Source organism: Phyllostomus hastatus, unplaced genomic scaffold (genome assembly GCF_019186645.2).
Source record: "Phyllostomus hastatus isolate PE091 unplaced genomic scaffold, TTU_PhHast_1.1 phas_contig_495, whole genome shotgun sequence".
Classification (NCBI taxonomy): domain Eukaryota; kingdom Metazoa; phylum Chordata; class Mammalia; order Chiroptera; family Phyllostomidae; genus Phyllostomus; species Phyllostomus hastatus.
The window spans coordinates 2,444,057-2,462,631 of record NW_025333895.1 but is presented as its reverse complement, the minus strand read 5'-3'; the positions used below and the strand labels follow the sequence as shown (position 1 = coordinate 2,462,631).

At 42.3% G+C, this 18,575-nt stretch overlaps 1 protein-coding gene across 7 annotated transcripts in view; it reads left to right on the top strand.

The window, feature by feature from the left end:
• MAPKAP1 (MAPK associated protein 1) overlaps window positions 1-18,575 on the top strand; it is a 208,809-nt gene that overhangs the window by 72,283 nt on the left and 117,951 nt on the right. For all 7 annotated transcript variants that reach the window (XM_045846402.1, XM_045846398.1, XM_045846401.1 and 4 more), the window contains one exon: window positions 16,861-17,033. In XM_045846402.1, coding sequence (XP_045702358.1) covers window positions 16,939-17,033 — 95 coding nt within the window. In that variant the 5' untranslated portion in view covers window positions 16,861-16,938. The remainder of the gene's footprint in view (window positions 1-16,860; window positions 17,034-18,575) is intronic.

Sequence of the window (18,575 nt, the reverse complement as noted above, 5' to 3'; positions counted from 1 at the left end):
TTTCAAAGAGGACACCGTAGAGTGGACACGAGTAACCTAGGCTCTGCCTTCCCCCCCGTTTCACGTGGCCATCATCGTCTCCACCATTTCTTCCTTGGCCTTCTCTCTGTGCCGGGAATGTGCTGGGTGCGGTACCCATTTTGCCTCAGTGTCCCTGTAATTGGAGAGAACGAGGGCTAAAACCCTATATGGGGTGGAAGGAAACTGAGGTGGAATGGAACTAGGTGGTTGAGCTGGGGCACTGGACCCGTTAGTCTGTCTTGCTTTGGGGTCCAGGTTTTTTCTGCTGTACCCTGTTTACTGCTCCAGTTATTAGGTGCTCATAGGAGGGAAAGGGAGGTAGCCTTTTCTACAGAATAATCGATAGCATACTTTGGTGTTGCTGTCCCTACTGGGTTTTTCCTTTCTTTTCCTACTTCCTTTCCCTTTTGCTCTTTCCTTACCCCCTTCCTTTCTTTTTCTTCCTTTTTTTTTCTTCCTCCATTTCTCTCCCTCTATCACACCCCCTTGTATGTCCCCCTCTTTTCTTTTCCTAAACTTACCTAATGAAGTTTTAGATATAGGAAACCACTTATTGTATTTTCTGAGGGAAATTGGATTCTTGTGATATTCCCGTTTGATTTTTTTTCTTGGTACTAAAAATTACCTCTTAAGTTTAATTTGCTTTTGGAGGAATTGCCATCTTTTAAAAATATGCCACCAAAACCAGTTAGATTGAATTGCTATCAGTTTCAAAAAGAGTGGCCTCAGACTTTGAATGGAGTCTTTGAAATAATAGGATTTGGAGGTAATTGCTTAATATCCGAGTTCAAGAGAGTGACAACATGTTTGAGTTCTAAGGAAAGCCCGTTTGACCTAGTACCCTACTTATTCCTAACCTAGATAGCTAAATCCAGCTTTCTTGCTCAGAGCGACTGTGTTGGCGAAACCCCTTCTGTTTGCAGCTGGAGGTTGCACTTTATTCCTTTGTCGTTCCATTGTTTCCTTTAGGGTGAGGGAGAATAATTAAGGAGAACATCTTTTCGGAGCAGCTGGAATCAAATTCCAGCTGACTGCAGCACCTGTGAAGATGGCACCTCTGCCTCTGGGTGGCAGGGTGGGATGCCAGCCTCGGAGCCTGCGACCGTGGGCTCCCAAGCGCAGAGGCAGGGCCCTGCCGCACCGCTCTTGAGCTTCAGATGGCAGCAATAGCAGTGAGTGCAAAGTGTCGGCTTTAGACTAATTAGAAGAATGATTTGTGAAACGGTGGCTATTTATTTAATTAATCACCAGCACAAAGCCATAAAACCCATATTTTAAAAATCCCTGTTAGTTTGCCATGTGGTTATAGATTGGGGCACATTAAAAAGTGACATGGTGATGCATTAAAAATGTTCCACCTGAGGTTTTTTTTAGGAAGGAACAGAAGCTGTCTGCTTTCAGATGCTCCAGTGTAACCTGCCAGATTTGACCTGTCGGAGGTTTCAGTATTTGTAAAGGCATTTGTCTTTTGAATAGCATCTTCATTAGGGTTCCGCCTCTTGGAATATTTCAAAATAGAAAAATGTTTGTATAGTAATTTAAAAAATTATATTTAAGTTAATTTTGTTACATTTTCTCCATGAAGAACTGTATTTTTCCCATTAAATTATATTTACTAAGCATCATAGTATCTATTATAACATAGGTTATTCTTTTCCATTTGGGGGTAAGGCAGTCATTTAATTAACTAAACAATAAATGCAGTGATGTTTCTGTCGCAGCTGTCAGAACCACATTTTGTCCCGCCCTTATTACTTTTTATTGAGTGGGCACAGGGATAATTGCCACACTTGCTCAGTCTCATCCCGGGCAAATTGTCATTTTTGGAAAGTAAGAATAAAGGCAGAATTGACTTGTTCAAGAGATGACACTGGCGTTAAAAATGAGAAGAAATAGCTAAGATTGTAACAAACGGTGGTGGTTTTTACACAGATTTGTAGTTGGTTTTCAGCATACGTAAATGTGTGTCTGTGCAGGCCATCTTGCATTTTAATGATATTTGAAGCTAAATTGGTATATCTATGACTCACTCTTTGTTTGTTTGTTTGTTTGTTACTGAATTGTCAATGTTACTGCTAAGCAATCCCTCCCAAAATTTAGGACCATGTATGAAAATGTGTTGCTCAGGTGGATGTTTATAAGGAAATTGTCCAGCTCTTAGGATTGTGTTTCTCGGCTGTGTTGTATAATTACCTGCTCTGTTAGAAGGGGCGCTGGAATAAAACATGAGCATGTTAATGCAGCCTGGAGCTGATGTGGTGGTGATGATTACAATGCAGATAAAGCATTTCTCATAACTGCCGTTGCCTACTGGAGCCTTTGAAACATCTGGACCTTTAATTGAAAAATAGTGTGGTGCTGTGCAAGGCAGGCATGCTAAGTGAAGTCACTAATTTAGAATACAAAAATATAATTGATAAAGTGTTTTATTTACATTGTATTTAAATATTCATACTTTGTTATGCTTTGTATAACAGGGAATTACTGGGTTAAATTTTCATGAACATAGACAGTTTAAATGAGATAAATTAAGTGAAAATGTTAATGGAATTTTACACTGGAACCAAAAAACAGTTTACTCCAGGTGGGCGTGTACTTTTGTATCTATTGGGGCCTTTTAGGGAAGCAAATAGGTTAGGTCTTATTCTTTGGGTTTTGTGTTTTAGAAGAAGTAATCATCAGTTGGCAAGTAACATCACTGCCTTTCAGTCTTGTTATTACTATCATACCTTGTTATTTAGTTAAAAAAAAAATAAAATGTTTCTTGGCATAATGGGAAATGGCTCTAATGGCAGCATTATCTCCCAGTAAAGCAAAGCCTCCCACCTCCGGGGGCAGGTTATCAGAGCCTGCCCAGGAGAGCAGAAGAGCTGGTGAAGGGCGTGCAATTAACCTTTGTCCTGCGTTCGCAGCGGGGGGACTGACCTAGCAGCCTTCCGAGGAAATCCAATTTAATTTAAAATGAATTTGAAAAGACAAATTAGCCATATCTATTTTAATAAGATAAAACCCCGATTCTCCTTCTGTCTGGTTTAGTTAGGACCTCAGAGGAGCCTGGGCTGACTAAGACTCGGGAGGAACAGGAGGGACATAATGCCAGGGGGCTGGGGAAAAACCCAGGAGACCCTGGTACCCAGTGACTTGTCGGGTTCTGCAAGTGAGCAGGTCTCCCGCTGCCTCTGTCCCCAGAGGGCTGCAACCTGAGATGGGCCTTTGTCTAATTCAGACCTTTAGCTTCTGTCAGAGCTTGATGCCATGTGGATGTCACATGCTGCTTGCCTGTCTCCCCAAGGACCAAACTGTTATTTTCCTCCTTTGTCATTATCAAAGCACATTTGGGTACTGCCACCTGGGTAGCCACATTTAGTAACAGGTACACCTCACAATTACCGATGAGACTCTTACTCCAACAGTAAGGATTCTCTGGGGCCCTTGATTTCCTACGGGACCACTGCTTTTTGAAAACCAAAGGGGAGGGTTCTGCCCACCCTTGAAGGAGCTGCTGCTGCTTCCTTGTGTTTTTTCCCTCTGAAACATAGTGAGGGCTTGCTGAGCCCCATCTGTGTGCCCACGGCCAAGGAAACCTGAAACACTTTCTGCGTTCTCCCTGTGCACAAGAGGCAGCTCCTGGAAGCAGTCACCCAGGGTCCCCTTTCAGTGCCAGGGGTTCCTGCATAGCTGCGAGTGCGCGTGACGTAGTTGCGAGTGTGTGTGATGGAGCCGCGAGTGCGCGTGACGTAGTTGCGAGTGCGCGTGATGGAGCCGCGAGTGCGCGTGACGTAGTTGCGAGTGCGTGTGACAGGGAGGCTGTAGGAGGGGAGCAGCTGAGGGCCGAGAAGGGTGCTTCAGACCTGCACTTCCAGTTCTGAAACGATAGCTGTAACATGACCTTTCCTAGACTCTTAGCCCAAGACGAGCCACTGAGATAGCAGGGCTTGACAGTGCTCCCACCTGGATTCGAATGTTGATCCCTCCCCAGCTACCATTGGGAGCTGAGCCTAACTTAACGAACTTCCTCAGCTTTGAAAGGGGAGTGAGTAATCCTCGTAGGACTGTTGGGCGTCTTAAATTAGATAATGTGCTGAAAAGTACTTGGACCCTGGTGGGTGCCCAGTAAATAGCAGCCAGCAGTGGTGACTCGCCAGTTTCAGAGAGGTTTTGTGTGAACACAAAGGGCTGCCCTCGGAGGAACTTGCTCTTCCAGCCTGGTCTCACCTACCAAGGTTGTCAGCTCTGTAGCTGGCTGATTTTGCTGCATATTGCTAGGATGATTACTTAATTGAATAGTGTGACACGCAGAGAGCTTTTTATTTTTTAAAGTACTTAGTACTGACGGTTTTTTCCAGCGGATCGTGTTTTCCTCTGTTTTAAAAATAAAAGTTTTTTGACACATTTTTTTTTCTTTCATTGTATCTGGGAGACGTGGGATAAAGGCCCAATAGTCATATTGTTTGGAACCCTTCTCAATTGTTAATTTTGCATATATAGTTAGACGTGATTCTCACCAACAGGAAGCATTGTTCCAGGTGAAAAGTACTTTAGCTCTTCTTTATCTTGCTGCTGTTTAAGTTTCAACGAGCATTTGCAAACTGCTAAATGGAAACTTTCTGATGACTCTTTGCAGTTGTATTGTTTTTGTGGTGTTAAAAAATATTTTTTCTATTGCAGACAAGCATCTTTCTCCGTCACCAGAGGTGCAGGTTCTTTGTGTGGCCTTTTCCTCTACAGAATAGCACCTATTCCAGCTATTTCGCATGCATTTTGAGGGTGAAAGTGAATGTCATAATTGGAGAAATGTAAAGCTATTTATTTCCATTTTGTCTGATGTTCTTACATTGTTTGCTAGGAGGTGCGTCAGGGACTTGAATTAATTATAATTACTGTAGAGGCATACACTGATTGAGCAAAGAAAGTAGTAAGCCCATTTGTGCCAAAGCTATCTAATTAAATTCTAACTTTGGATAAGCTAGATGTGCATGAAAGATTAATTTTAAGAGATTTTTAGGACTTACTAAATAATGATTCAGTAGAATTTTGAATTATATCATTAAGGAACATTGAATCTTAAAGTGATAAAACAGTCACAAACCTACTACTGTATAGAAATTTGTAGGTTTTTTTAAGACTGTTCAAAATCAAAGACATAGAATATAATTTTTAAGGTATGTATTATTAACATTTAAAATTTTTGTAATACCAACTGAAACCCTGCAAGGAATGAATATAATATATGCACCTGAATTATTTCCTTTAATATTTATACAATTTTATATTCTCAAAATACTTCATTATCTCTGGAATTAAATTGTCCTTGGGGTAGTTGGAGGGTTATACCGAATTTTCCATATAATTTAGGAGGGTGATAATGGCTGTACTGTAACCTTTTCTAGAGATACATCATCTAGTAATGGAGCCAAGTACACAGTCTCCATTGAGTTTTAATTTTAAAAGTTGATATTAAATCTTAAAAAGACTCATTATATTATGATAATTGATAGAGTTTAAAACATGTAATTCTTCTTTATGGTTTTAAAAAACCTATTTTTACTTTTAAAGCGTATTGATTTTATTATATAAATGATTTAATAATGAAGAGGTCCCTATAGTTACCCCAGGTGATGGGGCTTAGTTCATGCAAATTACCTTTCCCTGATATTATCTTCATTGTAGGAGCCATTGTTTGTATAATTAAATGCAAAGTGCTGTGTAACATGGGTGATCTGAAGAATCCCACAATGGCTATGAACATTCACAATGGACACTTCACATCGATTATGCTTGAAGAGGGCTGGGTTGTGCTTGAGTGAAAGCACCTCCGGGTGCCTGCTGTAACCATCCCCAGGCTGGGTGGGGAGAGAATGCTGTGGCTCTGCTCTCTTAACGATCGAGATAAAGACCTTTCTCTGGTGCCTGGGCTCCTCAGCTTCATGTGTGCCTGAAGGGACATTGTGTCCAAATATCTGCCTGGCCTGAGCAACAGCCTAAGTAATAGTAATGGGAAGTAATTGACATTTGTACAACAGCTTGCAGTTCACAGAGCATTTTAAAGTGCTTTATTTTTATTTTATGTGCCCTATTGTTCTTTTGAGGTGTTGGTCTCATCTTTGTCTCATGGCTGAGAAAGTTGACTTTCAGAGAGGTTATGGGCTTGCCCAAGATAACACAGCTAAAGACTGGCAGGGCCGGGGTCCAGGTGGGTTCTGCAGACTCTGCAAAGAGGTCTGTAGCAAGTATATCAGGAGCCACTTTCTGCACTTAAAGACTTTGAGGAAATGGTTGTTATTCCTGATACAGTATGGGCAGGCTTTCTTTTCCTTCAGCCCACGGCCCCTTGTGTAAAATTTCTTACTTGTATTTAAAATGAGTGATTACTGGTTTTTAAAATTGATATCTTGTAACAAAAAAAAATTATTTGAGGCTATTACTCAAACTTCATTTGATAACAATTACATTGTTTCAACCAATAGCTCTAGGCATTTTGTATTTTTCCAAAGTGGAAGACTGTTGGGTATCAAAATGAAGAGGATTGCCCTGGCTGGTGTGGCTCAGTGGATTGAGTGCCGGCCTATGAACCAAAGGGTCTCTGGTTCGATTCCCAGTCAGGGCACGTGCCTGGGTTGTGGGCCAGGTTCCCAGTGTGCGGCACTCAAGAGGAACCACACATTGATGTTTCTCTCCTTCTTTCTCCCTCCCTTCTCCTCTCTAAAAGTAAATAAATAAAATCTTTTTTTAAAAATGTGGAGGATTTATTTTAAAGACAGAAAACCTTGCCTGGGAGCAACAACTTCCTATCTTATTTTGTGTCCAGGACTATAGGTTTACATTTACCATAGATGTTACAGAAAGAAAAATTACCAAAATCACTAGCGTAAGAAAGACTAATGGAAATGATATTTTCTATGCTGTGTTGTACTCTTGAAAGGATTATACAGTCTTGACTCATTCCATGGTGCTTAGTTCCTGAGTTATTTTGTTTGAGGGCTTCATCTACATGAAGGGATGTCTGGGATTGGAGGTAGATTAGTTCCAGTTTCCTGAGGGCTAGAGCTAAGACCAGTGTGTAAAATCTGCCTGGAGGGTATATTTATAGGGTTGGCCAAAAAGTCCGTTATGTTCTTTCCATAAAATAACAGACATATTTTTCATTTTCACCAATAACTTTATTGATTCAGATATTTTGAGTATGTCGGTTCTCTCCTATTATTGGTTTCTAGTGGGCAGAGGCCAGGGGTGCTGCCAAACATCTTCCCATGCGTAAGACAGCCCACAGCCAAGAATTATTTGGCCAAAATGTCAGTAGTACCATGAAACTTCTGGAACCACTTTTGACACATTTGATCAGTCACAGCATCTTTTGCATACACTGCCCAAATCTTTTTTTGCATTTAAGTTGCATTTTTACCTTTCTTGAAATAATTAGCATAATACGTAGAAAAGGTTGCGTACCTTCTTCCATGTTCAGTATTAAATGGGCTGCATAAAATTCACCAATTTTGATATTTTTTTTAATTGCACGCTGGTATGACAGTTGTCACAGTAAAGTGTAACGAAATTTTTTCAGAGACAAGTTAAAGACAACTAAGCACTACTAGAGCCATCCTATAGAAAAAACATAACAAACTTTTCGGCCAGCCCGATACATCGATGGAAAGAAAAGCGCGTTAGGCATCAGAACTGTTTTCCTGCAGATGGAAGCAAAGGGCTGGCTTCAGGGGGGGCAGGACCGCATCCATGGAGAAATGTTCAGGGGAGGTTTGTGGGACAGCCATTTGGGGCAAGTATTTTAAAGGGGGTGACCCTTAAAGTTCCTTGCAGTTTTCAAAGTCTAAAAATGGCAATATATAAAGTAGAAAAAGTAGGGTGGAAAAAAGAAACCTGTTAAACAAGATATTTTTATTTATTTATTTTTAGAGAGGGAATGAGAGGCAAAAGCATTCATCAGTTGCCTCTCCTATGCGCCCCAACTGGGGACAGAACCCAAAACCCAGGCGTGCACTCTGACCGGGAACTGAACCTGAGAACTTTTGCTTTGCGGGATGACGCCCAACCACCTTAGCCACACTCGTCAGGGTGCAACCAACATTTCTTGAGTATTCACTGTGGACTTGTGATAAAAATGCTTTCCATGCATTATTTCACTGAATCCTTCACTGAATCCTTCACTGAATCCTTATAGAGTTTTTTTAAAGTGGGTACTTTTGTAATCCACTATTTCCATCGGAAATAATGACTCAGAAATTAAATAAAATTGTCCAAGGACACACAAGTAAATGGCATCGCTGAGAACTGAACCCAGGTCTTTCTGATTCTACACCTTAGGCTTTTCACCACCACACTGCACTACCTCACTCGCTCCTGTTAATGTAATAAGGATCCTGGAGGTACCCAGATCGCAACTTGACCTTGTTAAAGAATGAATGACAGTTGATGTTCTTAATAATAAAAGCTTAATGGAACCAAGGTTGGTGATTCAGAGGAAATTAATGAGATTTTGTCGATTTTATTTTAAACTTAACTTGTCAGAAAATACTGTGTCCAGTGACAAACTGTAGAAATGTTTTTGACAAATTAACTTGACTACAGGTGCCAGATCAGGGAAATGTTAATTTAATAACCTTTAAGCATTCCAGATTTATTGAGGGTTAAGATAGCGCTACAAAGCCAAGGCCCTAGCTCTGAATGGATGTCATAGAATTTTATACAAAATCTATTCATAAGTTCAGTGCTACTGTTTTGAATGTAAAAAAGTGAGATTTTTCTCCAAGCCCTAAGGCTAGCGTTTATTGAGAGCAAAATGATACCGTCTGGTGTTTGGATTTTTTTCCTCCCCATGTAGATTCTCTTTATTTTTGATAGTCTATTAAACTTGGCTTAGACCAGAGTTAGGCCAGGTTTTGTTTGAAATCACTCCAATCAAATTAAATTCCTTATTCATCTTCAGAGTAGCCTAGATACCATGTCATTAAAGACTAGGTCATTGGTAGAATCCAGGCCTTGGTACCTCTCCTCCCAGGTACTGGCAGAGTGGAACCACAGCCATTCCCTTGGGAGAGTTTTAGCTTTAGAAGGCTACAAATAACCTTTTATCAATTTGCATCATTACATTGTCGGGATACACTGATTTATTTATTTCTGCATTAAAATTACATATAATGATCTGCTTGTGTAGTTGTGACTAATGAAATAATGTTGCCTGCTTTTTGTCTCTTTAATTGCAGAAGCCAAGCTGTCTGTCCTTTCTCTGTTTCTTCCCCTTGACGGAGAAATTGAACACTTAGCAACACTTTCGAGATCCGATACTCCATGTATTACTGACAAATCTTGATGCGAAGTAGCACTGCTAACTGCGCCTGCCGTTCTGAGGACTTAATTTAGCTAGCCCACTTCACAGGGGTGTTTCTTAAGCCAAGATTACTTTGACTGAATACCATTTATTTTTCCTGCTTCTCCTATTTTGGAAACCATCAGTTGCATAATTTTGAATTTAACTTTAATAATAAGCATCACAATGCATATCATTTTAATTAATGGGATCAGCTAGGAAAAAGTCGAGTATAGATGTAATATTTTACTTCATCATGTTAAAATTCTTCAGATTTCGCCCTGGCTGGTGTGGCTCAGTTGGTTGGAGTGTTGTCCCAAAACCGAAAGGTTGCAGGTTTGATTCCCAGTCAGGGCTCACGCCTGAGTCGTGGTTTTGTGGTTTTGGTCCCTGGTCCAGGAGCGTCTGGAAGGCAGCCAGTCGATGTTTCTCTCTCTCATCGATGTTTCTCACATCGGCGTTTCGCCTTCTCCCGTCTGCTCGCTCTAAAAGCAATTAAAAAAAATGTCCTCAGGCAAGGATTTTAAAAATCTGCATATTTTAATTCTGTATGTATTCACATTCTAGATTTTACAAGTTACTTAAATTTTAAGTTTTCATCTTTTTTGAGCTGATTATTAATTGGATGACCTGTAGATCTTAATGTTGATACTTCATGATTGATACAAAGACAGTTTTCAAAAGAGTAAACTTCTGCAGTATGTATCACAAGCCTCAGAGCATTCGTACTCTTTGACTCCATAATCTACTCTTAGGAAAATGTGCATAAACATATAAGGATGTCTGTGAGAATATTATTCATAGTAGCGAAATACTAGAAACTGTACATATTTAACAACTGGAGAATAGGTTGATAGTATCACTACATGCTGTAATATAATGCAGGTATTTAAAATCATATTTAGAAGAATATTCATTCTGTTGATATGTACATTTTTTTAATCAGTGACTATGTATCAGGCATTTTATATACATTTTAATTACTTTTCCCAGCAAGGAAGTGGGGGTTCTGAGAGGTGTAGTTAGGTGCCCAACTTCTAAGGTATAGCAGCTAAAGAAGTGGCAGAACCTGGATTCAAACCTGAATCTGGCTAACCCCAAATCTGTGCTCTTAACTATTGCTCAATATGCTTTAGCAATGATATTTTGGGGCCAGATTGTGAAGGGTATTTTTTTTTTAAGATTTTATTTATTATTTTTAGAGAGGGTAAGGGAGGAAGAGAGAGAAAGAAACATCAGTGTGTGGTTACCTCTCGCGCACCCCCTACTGGGGACCTGGTCCGCAACCCAGGCCTGTGCCCTGACTGGGAATTGACCAGCAACCTTTTGGTTTGCTGGCCAGCACTCAATCCACTGAGCCACACCAGCCAGGGCAGATTGTGAAGGATATTTATTGCCATCCTAAGGAGTTGGAATGCTAACTGTGGAGGAAGCTATCCTATATTTCTGAGAGCTGGTGACTGGTATGCTCAATAATTTGCGAAAAATCATATTGATAGGACTAAAGCATGAACAGAGGAGAGATTTTAGAAACAGGGAGATAGATAGCAGGAAGACTGCCACAGGGGTCTCAGAGGTGATGAAGCTTACATTAGGGCAGTGGCAGTGGGGAGAAAGATCTGAGGGACATTTTAGAGGCGTTTGGATGTAGATGAGACAAAAAGAGGAGTTAGGTTTCCTAGGCTGAGTGCCAGAGTAGGTGGGGAAAGCCTTTACTGAGTTGGAAGTTGAGTGAGAGACAAGCCGATGAAAGAGAAAACCGGTCTTGGACGTGTCGAGTTTGAGATTTGGCTGCGTTTGCAGAGCCATCACGTCACAGAGAGGCCACGCGATATGAACTCGGAGTCCGGCTGGTCTCCAGGAACTGCGTTTGTCTTGAGGAGCAGTTTTTCCTCTAAAACCTGAATTTGGGGCATCCCCTGATAAGGGCCACTCCTGGAGAATGTTGTCCAAGTCCAGATTTGTCAGCTGTGTGTGGGTTTATTACCTTTTATTTTCTTTGATAAAAATTACTTAACCTGCTATAGGAAGGTGGCTGAGTTACATTTTTAACTTACATTTTTCAACAGCCTCTCACAGCACCTGGCACATAGTGTGTCCTTAATAAATCTTGCCAGATGCCTTGACATAGATGACATTTTCAAAATTGATCTTCTCTTTCTCTTACCTAACAGTTTTAAGCCCTCTTGTAGATTTTTTAACCTTCTTTTTTGTTCATAATTATAATATTTACTATTTTGTTTGTAAGTATAAAAGTAATACATTCTTAGTATAGACAATGCAGAAAAATATAAAGCAGAAAATTTAAATCTCTCAACCCCGTGTCTTAAAACTATTCACTTTTTGTGTATTGGTATAGTAGGTATTTAAATACAGTAAGCATCTTTCCATGGGTCAATAGGTCTATTGGATGGAAAGGCAAATTTTTTTTGTAGGAGGGAGTCTTTTGCCAACCCCCCTGTAGTCTGTGTGGGCTGCTGAGCTCACACAGCAGCCTTCCCCTCTTGGAGTTCTTTATTACATTGTATGATATACAGACCTTCAGCGTGTGGTGAATTTGATGAGGGTCTATTTTGTGTCTCACTCGACTTTGGCTTCAGAGCCTGTTGGTTGAATGCATGAGCAACTGAGGAAGCTGGTGCTGAACCAGTTTTCCCTATCTCCGCGTTGACCCCTTGTGCTTGAACTATGCCTCCGTCTCCCTAATCCCATCTTGCAGGAACATAAATTGCCGTGCATTGAAACGGTATGATATCACCTTTATTTATTGCTAGTTGCTTTTTGATAGTTAGATGTTGGGTCTTTGGAATACTGCTTGTCTTGATGTGTGATGAATACTTTTAATCCTTTGGTCACCTTATTTTTTAATAAGTTAATTACTTGCTATTATGTTGATGGATTGTTTTATGTTTTAGATGAATCCCTCAATATTGCAACACAGGGGCTATTAGATAGAGCTAACTGCCACCACCTTGCGCTTTTCAAAAGAGGTTCCTTATTAAAAAATACATAATTTCAGTGTTTGTACAAAGCACTTGTACCTGTCATCAGTGCCTCAAGATGGAATTAGAAGTCTAAAAAGATACAGTGCTTTATTCATTTAATAAGTATCTACCATATTTATTCCCATAGTTTTCCCCACACTTGCTATTTCACTATGAAATAAAGAAGATAAAGGGATTTGTAGGAGTATCATTTCTTAACAGTGGTGCCCTTGGTCAACTTAAAATAGCAAAGTTCTGCAGCGTCCCAGTCTCCCACCAGTTCTTCCTGGCCAGCTCCTGAGAGCCAGCTCCTTCTGCAGGAGGCTGCTTCAGGCAGCGCTTTTGGTTGGTTGTGAGAAGAAGGAGGAGATGGTTTCCAAGCCCTTGGAAGTGGGAATTGATTTCATTTAGAATAACTGTAGGGAAAGAAGGCGTTGATGTGGAAAAGTAGGGGCTTTGGAGTCAAACAGACATGGATTGAATTCTACCTCTTCCACCTTGGTGGTGGGCAGACGGGTGTAGCTTTGCAAGCCTTAGTTTTCTTATCTACAGTGTGAGTGTAATGATAGCACCCTACCTCTTCTAGTGGTTGTGAGAATTAAATGAGATGTAAGGCAGACATTTAGCAGAATCTATTCTCCAGTAGCTATAAGTGCCAGTTCTTGTTACTCTTGTTATAACAGTAACTGTTACTGTTAGGGCTCCTATGGCATCCACCTTTGCTCTCATGTGACCGTGTAATGGGTGTGAGTCGGAGAAATGGGTCTGACTGCACAGCCCTGGCCCTTTCTAGCGTACCGCCCTGCCTTTCTAAAGCACGTTACGGTTCGTGCGTGAAGCACGTTCACATTTGTCACCTCATTGACTCCTCCTGTTTTAAGATACTGTGGTTCCTTCGGCTCTAGTTCTTGAGGAGGAGGAGAGGGGATAAACAGAAACTAGGAAGAGCAATGACAGGTAACTGGGCTGGGGCTGAAAAGGAGGTTGAGGAGAGTGGTAAAAAGGCCATAAACCCTCTCGGAAAACTTGCTCTTGTTTCAGTTTTAACACTTTCACTGCCTGGCGAGGTCAAACACTTGCTGTTTAGACATGTCTTTGCTAGTCTTTGGAATTATTATATGCAAGCCAAAAAAACGTGCGTGGCTGTGAGTGTGTGCATGTGTACATACATATGAGAGAGAGAGAGAGATGGAGCAAGAGCATTATGTAGGAGAATTTTTTATTATTTGCTTTATAACATAGAGACAAAACTCAGTAAAAAAAAATGTATCTGATATTACATGCTGGGTTATAAGAGATGTGGAATTTCTCTTAAAATGTTGTTAAACTGATTTTATGTATTTCCTTACCTTAGTTCTGATTTTTTTTTTTTGCCCTAGAATGATAAAATTACGGTGTTAAAGATGGAACCACTTCATTGCCCAAGTCCCCCCATTTCCATCCACCACTAGGGAAACAGACCTCCGTAGAGGAAGGGCAAGAGGGATGAATAGAGGAAACTAGCATTCGCTGAGTCCCTACCTTGTGTCCTGGTAGTATTTAAGTTATTTAAGCATTCATTTTGTAGTTCAGCAGATTTGTTTTGGAGAGTCTTCTGTGCACCAGGCACAGGGCTGCCCATGTGTGTAGCTGCTAGTGGAAGTCGCGCTCTTTCGTGGGATCTCAAGGAAAGCACTCCAGGGACCCACACCTACGGGAGGTTGTGGTGTGGTACAGTTTATTCTGTTCCCAGGCTTCTAATGTCCCATGTCCATCTGTCCTGCCATGGAAAAAGTCTGAATTTGTCTACATCACGGTCAAAACCAAGGCCAGTGTCCAAAGAGTCTGTGCCATTGTTCCGGTATCAGCAGCGTCAGTGCCAGTCCAGGTTCCCGGCTGCGATCCACTGCTGGGTTGCTGTACCCAGGCTCCCGCCTGGAGCCTGCGTTTGGAGTCTGCGTGACTTGGGAAGGACCAGGTGCTTTTCCAAAATAACAAATCAACTTCCTAAGCTTTTGCAGGCTTGCACTGGGTCTGGCCTTTTAAGCAAACCCTTCTTTCCCAGGCTAGACCCACAGGCCTCTGTGGTCACCATCTTGGCTCCTACTGTGTGTGTGCTTACCTCCCCCTTTTTATCGTTCTATCCCATTTCCCAGGGATCTGTAACTTCCAAGGGAAGCAAGTAGGCTTATGTTCCTAGTTTATCATGTGTAATAATGTCTGATTCTCTTTGCTCTTTCCTTTATTAATAGCTAGCTAACTACCTTTGCTAACACCCTCTTGGAGCTCAGAGGCTAGTGGGGAAGGCATTCACTAAAGGTGTACATAAATAAACACATAATATGGAAATTATTAGCTACCATGAAGAAAATAAACAATATGTGTGAGAATAACTGTAGGCAGGGATTCTTTTCATAGGATTATCAGCGAAGGTTTCTGTGAGCCTTAACGTGAAGGTTCATATGAACCTTGAAGAAGAAGAATAACAAAAATAATAATCCTCATAAGAGTCCTTTTCCAGAGAGGTTCTATCATTATCATCGTTTTACATATGAGGAAATGGAGAAACAGAGATTAAGTAACTTTCCCAAGACCTCACATCAGAAGATGCAAAAATCATGAGAAAGAACCTTCTAGACATAGTGAATAGCACCTACTATGGTCTTGAAAGTGGGAGAAGCAGGTGGGCTACACACACACATATTCAGGACACTTCGAGAAGGACAGTGTGGCCGAAGTCTGATGAGCAGGCGGTGCAGTGGCAGTAGATGATGCTGGAGAGGTAGGCAGCAGTCAGATCACAAGTGGAGAGATTGACCTTCAAAAAGATGAGTGATACTCCAGCAGTAAGGTCAGAGGTGAAAGAGAGAAGGTGGTTAAGTCCAGGTAAGTTTATAAATTTAATAAGGGGCTGATATTTCTCACGTGTTGGCAGTTACATGAGTGAAGGACGGGAACTGAAGGTCCAGGGGTATCATGGGAAGCCTGAGAGAGAAGCCAGTGTGTGCAGTAGGGGTCTTGGGTAGGGTGCAGGTTACTTCGGGAAATGCAATAGGCTTGCTATACAATGTCGAGCGTCTGTTTGAGGTGTATCATCAAAATCAACCTGTATAGTTAACATGATTTTTCTCCAGTGATGTTCAGTTGGGGAATGCAGAGGGTTGGGTTCATCCAAGATTGGTGTTCTGCCCGTTGAGTCCAGTGGAGGGAGAGAGTGTTAAAGCTGTATTTGCAAAGGACTGATTATAATAATGGGTCATGTAATCTGGAGGGTGATGTTGGGAAATAAGGGGGACTGATAGATCATTAAAAGGTGGTGGGTCAGTAGATTGTAGGTTGAAGAATTTGAGGGACTACCCCAACAAATGAGGTGAAAGCATATTAAAATGTATTCCGTGGGTGGATATTCTGACATTTTAAAGTTGGTGCAGATCTCCGGGACACCCACTGTGGCCGAGGTGGGGTGGATGGAAAGGTGCTGGGGGTGACGTGGTCCAGGCATGGAGACACCTGGGTATTGGACAGATTATTCCTTTAGAGGAAATTGTCAAGCCTGGGCACAGAGTGGGGGGTGGAGGAGAAGACTGTGAGGCAAGAGCTCAATCGAGCCTTTAGTGAGTAGAAGGTTGGTGGGTAACAGAAACAAATGAGGAAGGGAGAGGGTGGCTTGAGTCTCAAAAGAACAGGGATTTTTGCAAGGAAGGAGAACAGTTTGGAACTCATGGGGACAAGAATACCTACCTACTCCACCTCCTGGCCTTGAAGACTTGGAGTGAAAAAGAAAAAAGCAAAATAGTCTTCCCTAGTCAGCAGAAGCAGCAAATCCTTAATGACCTGCAGGTTTCAACTAAGGCAGAGGTGGAGGGAATGTGTTTTAAAGAGAAGTGATGATTTATGGAAGCTTGCTGATTAGTGCTGCAGTTCCAGAGCGGGGTGGGAGGTTCGGGAGGGAGAAGTGGTAGGCATGGGGGAGGGATTGTCGGTGAATTATGATGGTTAGGGCAAAAACGCAAGACCAGGTGAGGTGCAGATGATGTAAGTAAACAGATACACTGCGTAATGGGATCCCAGGCCCTTTGTTCCAGCGCTGCAGGCCTAATTGCTTCTTCAGAGAGTGTGGCAGCTTCCCCTGCAGCTTTTTCCGGGGTCTCAAGAAGTGAGTCGATGATTTGCAGGGGGACTGGCTGATGCCAAGGTCTAATGGTGACTTTTCCAAGGTCACACTGAATAGGTAGCAAAGCAAGTCTCCTGCCACTAAACATCAGGTCTGCTCACCATTCTCATTTGTTTGCTTTCATTGTAGTGCTCATTTACCTTACTGCTGGCAGAACTGGATCCATTAGAAAATGAAAATTAAAGAAAAAAAAAACGCTTAAAACTAGACAGTGTTTCCCCTTTGGGACCTTTCCAGGCTCATAAGCAGGTCCGTGCAGAGTGGATGAGAAATGGCTGTGCTGCGTGCGGGCCCTGGGGAGCAGTCACTGTGGCCCAGGAGGGTCTGCGTGCCCATGACTGTGTGCTTTGTTTACCCTCACGTGTGTGTTCTGTCCACAGGGTCACGTAGGCACAACGGCCACCAAGAAGATTGATGTCTACCTCCCCCTACACTCGAGCCAGGACAGACTGCTGCCAATGACTGTGGTGACAATGGCCAGCGCCAGGGTGCAGGACCTGATCGGGCTCATCTGTTGGCAGTACACAAGCGAAGGACGGGAGCCGAAGCTCAAGTAATCCTTCCTCTTTCTGGCTGCTCTAGTTTCTGGCTGTCTGCTGGCCACCCGTGCTGCATTCTGGGCGCAGCCAGCCTTTCTAGGCATTGGCCTGAGACCCAAACAGCCACGCTGATCCAGGTCAGGTCGCTCACCAGATCTGGGGCCCGTGTAGCTCAGGCTTATCTCAGAGAGCCTGCTTGTAAATAAACTGATTAGTTTGTGAATCCAGACACGAGGAAATGCATTTTAGCAGTTTCTAAAACCTTTCATGAGGCTTGCTGATAAAAGTGGCATGGGAGTTAGTGGGAGGGAACTAATGTTTATTGAGTACCTACCACGAGTTGGGCGCCACGCTGGGCATTTTGTACCTGATATCTCGTTGAATTCTCCTAGCTCCCTATGCGGTGAGGTTTATGAGCCTCATTCTGCATAGAATTGTTACTTGCTGCAGTTACACCAGTGGGAGATGGCAGAGTCAGGATTTGATTCCTGGTCTGTTCCATGCCAAGGTTTTTGCATTATTTCCTTTGGTCTAAATTAGTTTTCTTTGTTGCCAGCCAGACTCTCGATCGCTAGACTCTATTCCTCATTAAACAACTATTTTAAAGGGGTGGTGCTTGAAAGTAGAGTCTGCGCTTGCACGCCATACCTTGAACTTGAAAGTGCTGTGCTGCGTTGGTTCTCCCTACTTAAATCTCACGTCCGACAGGCGTCCTCCTCTAGTTTCAGGCGTTCCTCTCGGCCAGAGGGTTTGGGAGTCAGCGAACCGTGTGGGCACCTTCACTTTGGAAATGCTTCCTCAGGCAGGCTTTCTCCTCTCGCATCTGCAGGGTTAGAGTGGTCTGGTCTGCTCTGGTCAGTTGTTTGCTTTCCTTTTTTTCTTTTAAATACATTCTGTTTGCACTTAAAGTTATTCTTTCAGGTTCTTAACGACATTGCCCTTTACTCTGACTAAATAAAATGTGGATGTGAAGATAATCTTTTTGCTCCCTTGGCAATTGAAAGCCTTTTTAACCAAGATACCACCTAGGCTCAGAAAAGGGTCAGCAGCTGCTCTGCCCAAGGCTGAGCTATGGCCAACCCTTTTCAGCATGAAGGGGAAACAGGAGGACGGGAAAGGGGGTCACGGCGCTAGTGACTGACTTTATATGTGTTGTCCGAGTTAATCCTTAAAACATTGCTCAGTGCAGAGCGGAAGCTACGAGAGGCAGAGGAACTTCCCCAGGGTTACACAGCTAGGAGCAGAGACAGGAGCGCACTGGACACGCATTTACAGATGAGGAAACTAAAGCCTGGAGAGGCCAGGTGACTTTCCTGAATCACACAGAAAGGGACGGAACTGGTGTTTCAGCCCCGGAACCTCTGACTCTAGAGCCCTAGCTCTTCGCTATGGCATTATACTCTCTCCTATAGGTGACATAAAAATAGTCTTTAAATCCACGCTTGCTGCAGGCACTGTGCTAAACCTGGAAATACAGACGTGAAAAAGGCAGTTCCTGCCATCGAGAAGCTTATCGACTAAGGTAGATAGGCAATAATAATGCTGTACAGTCCAGT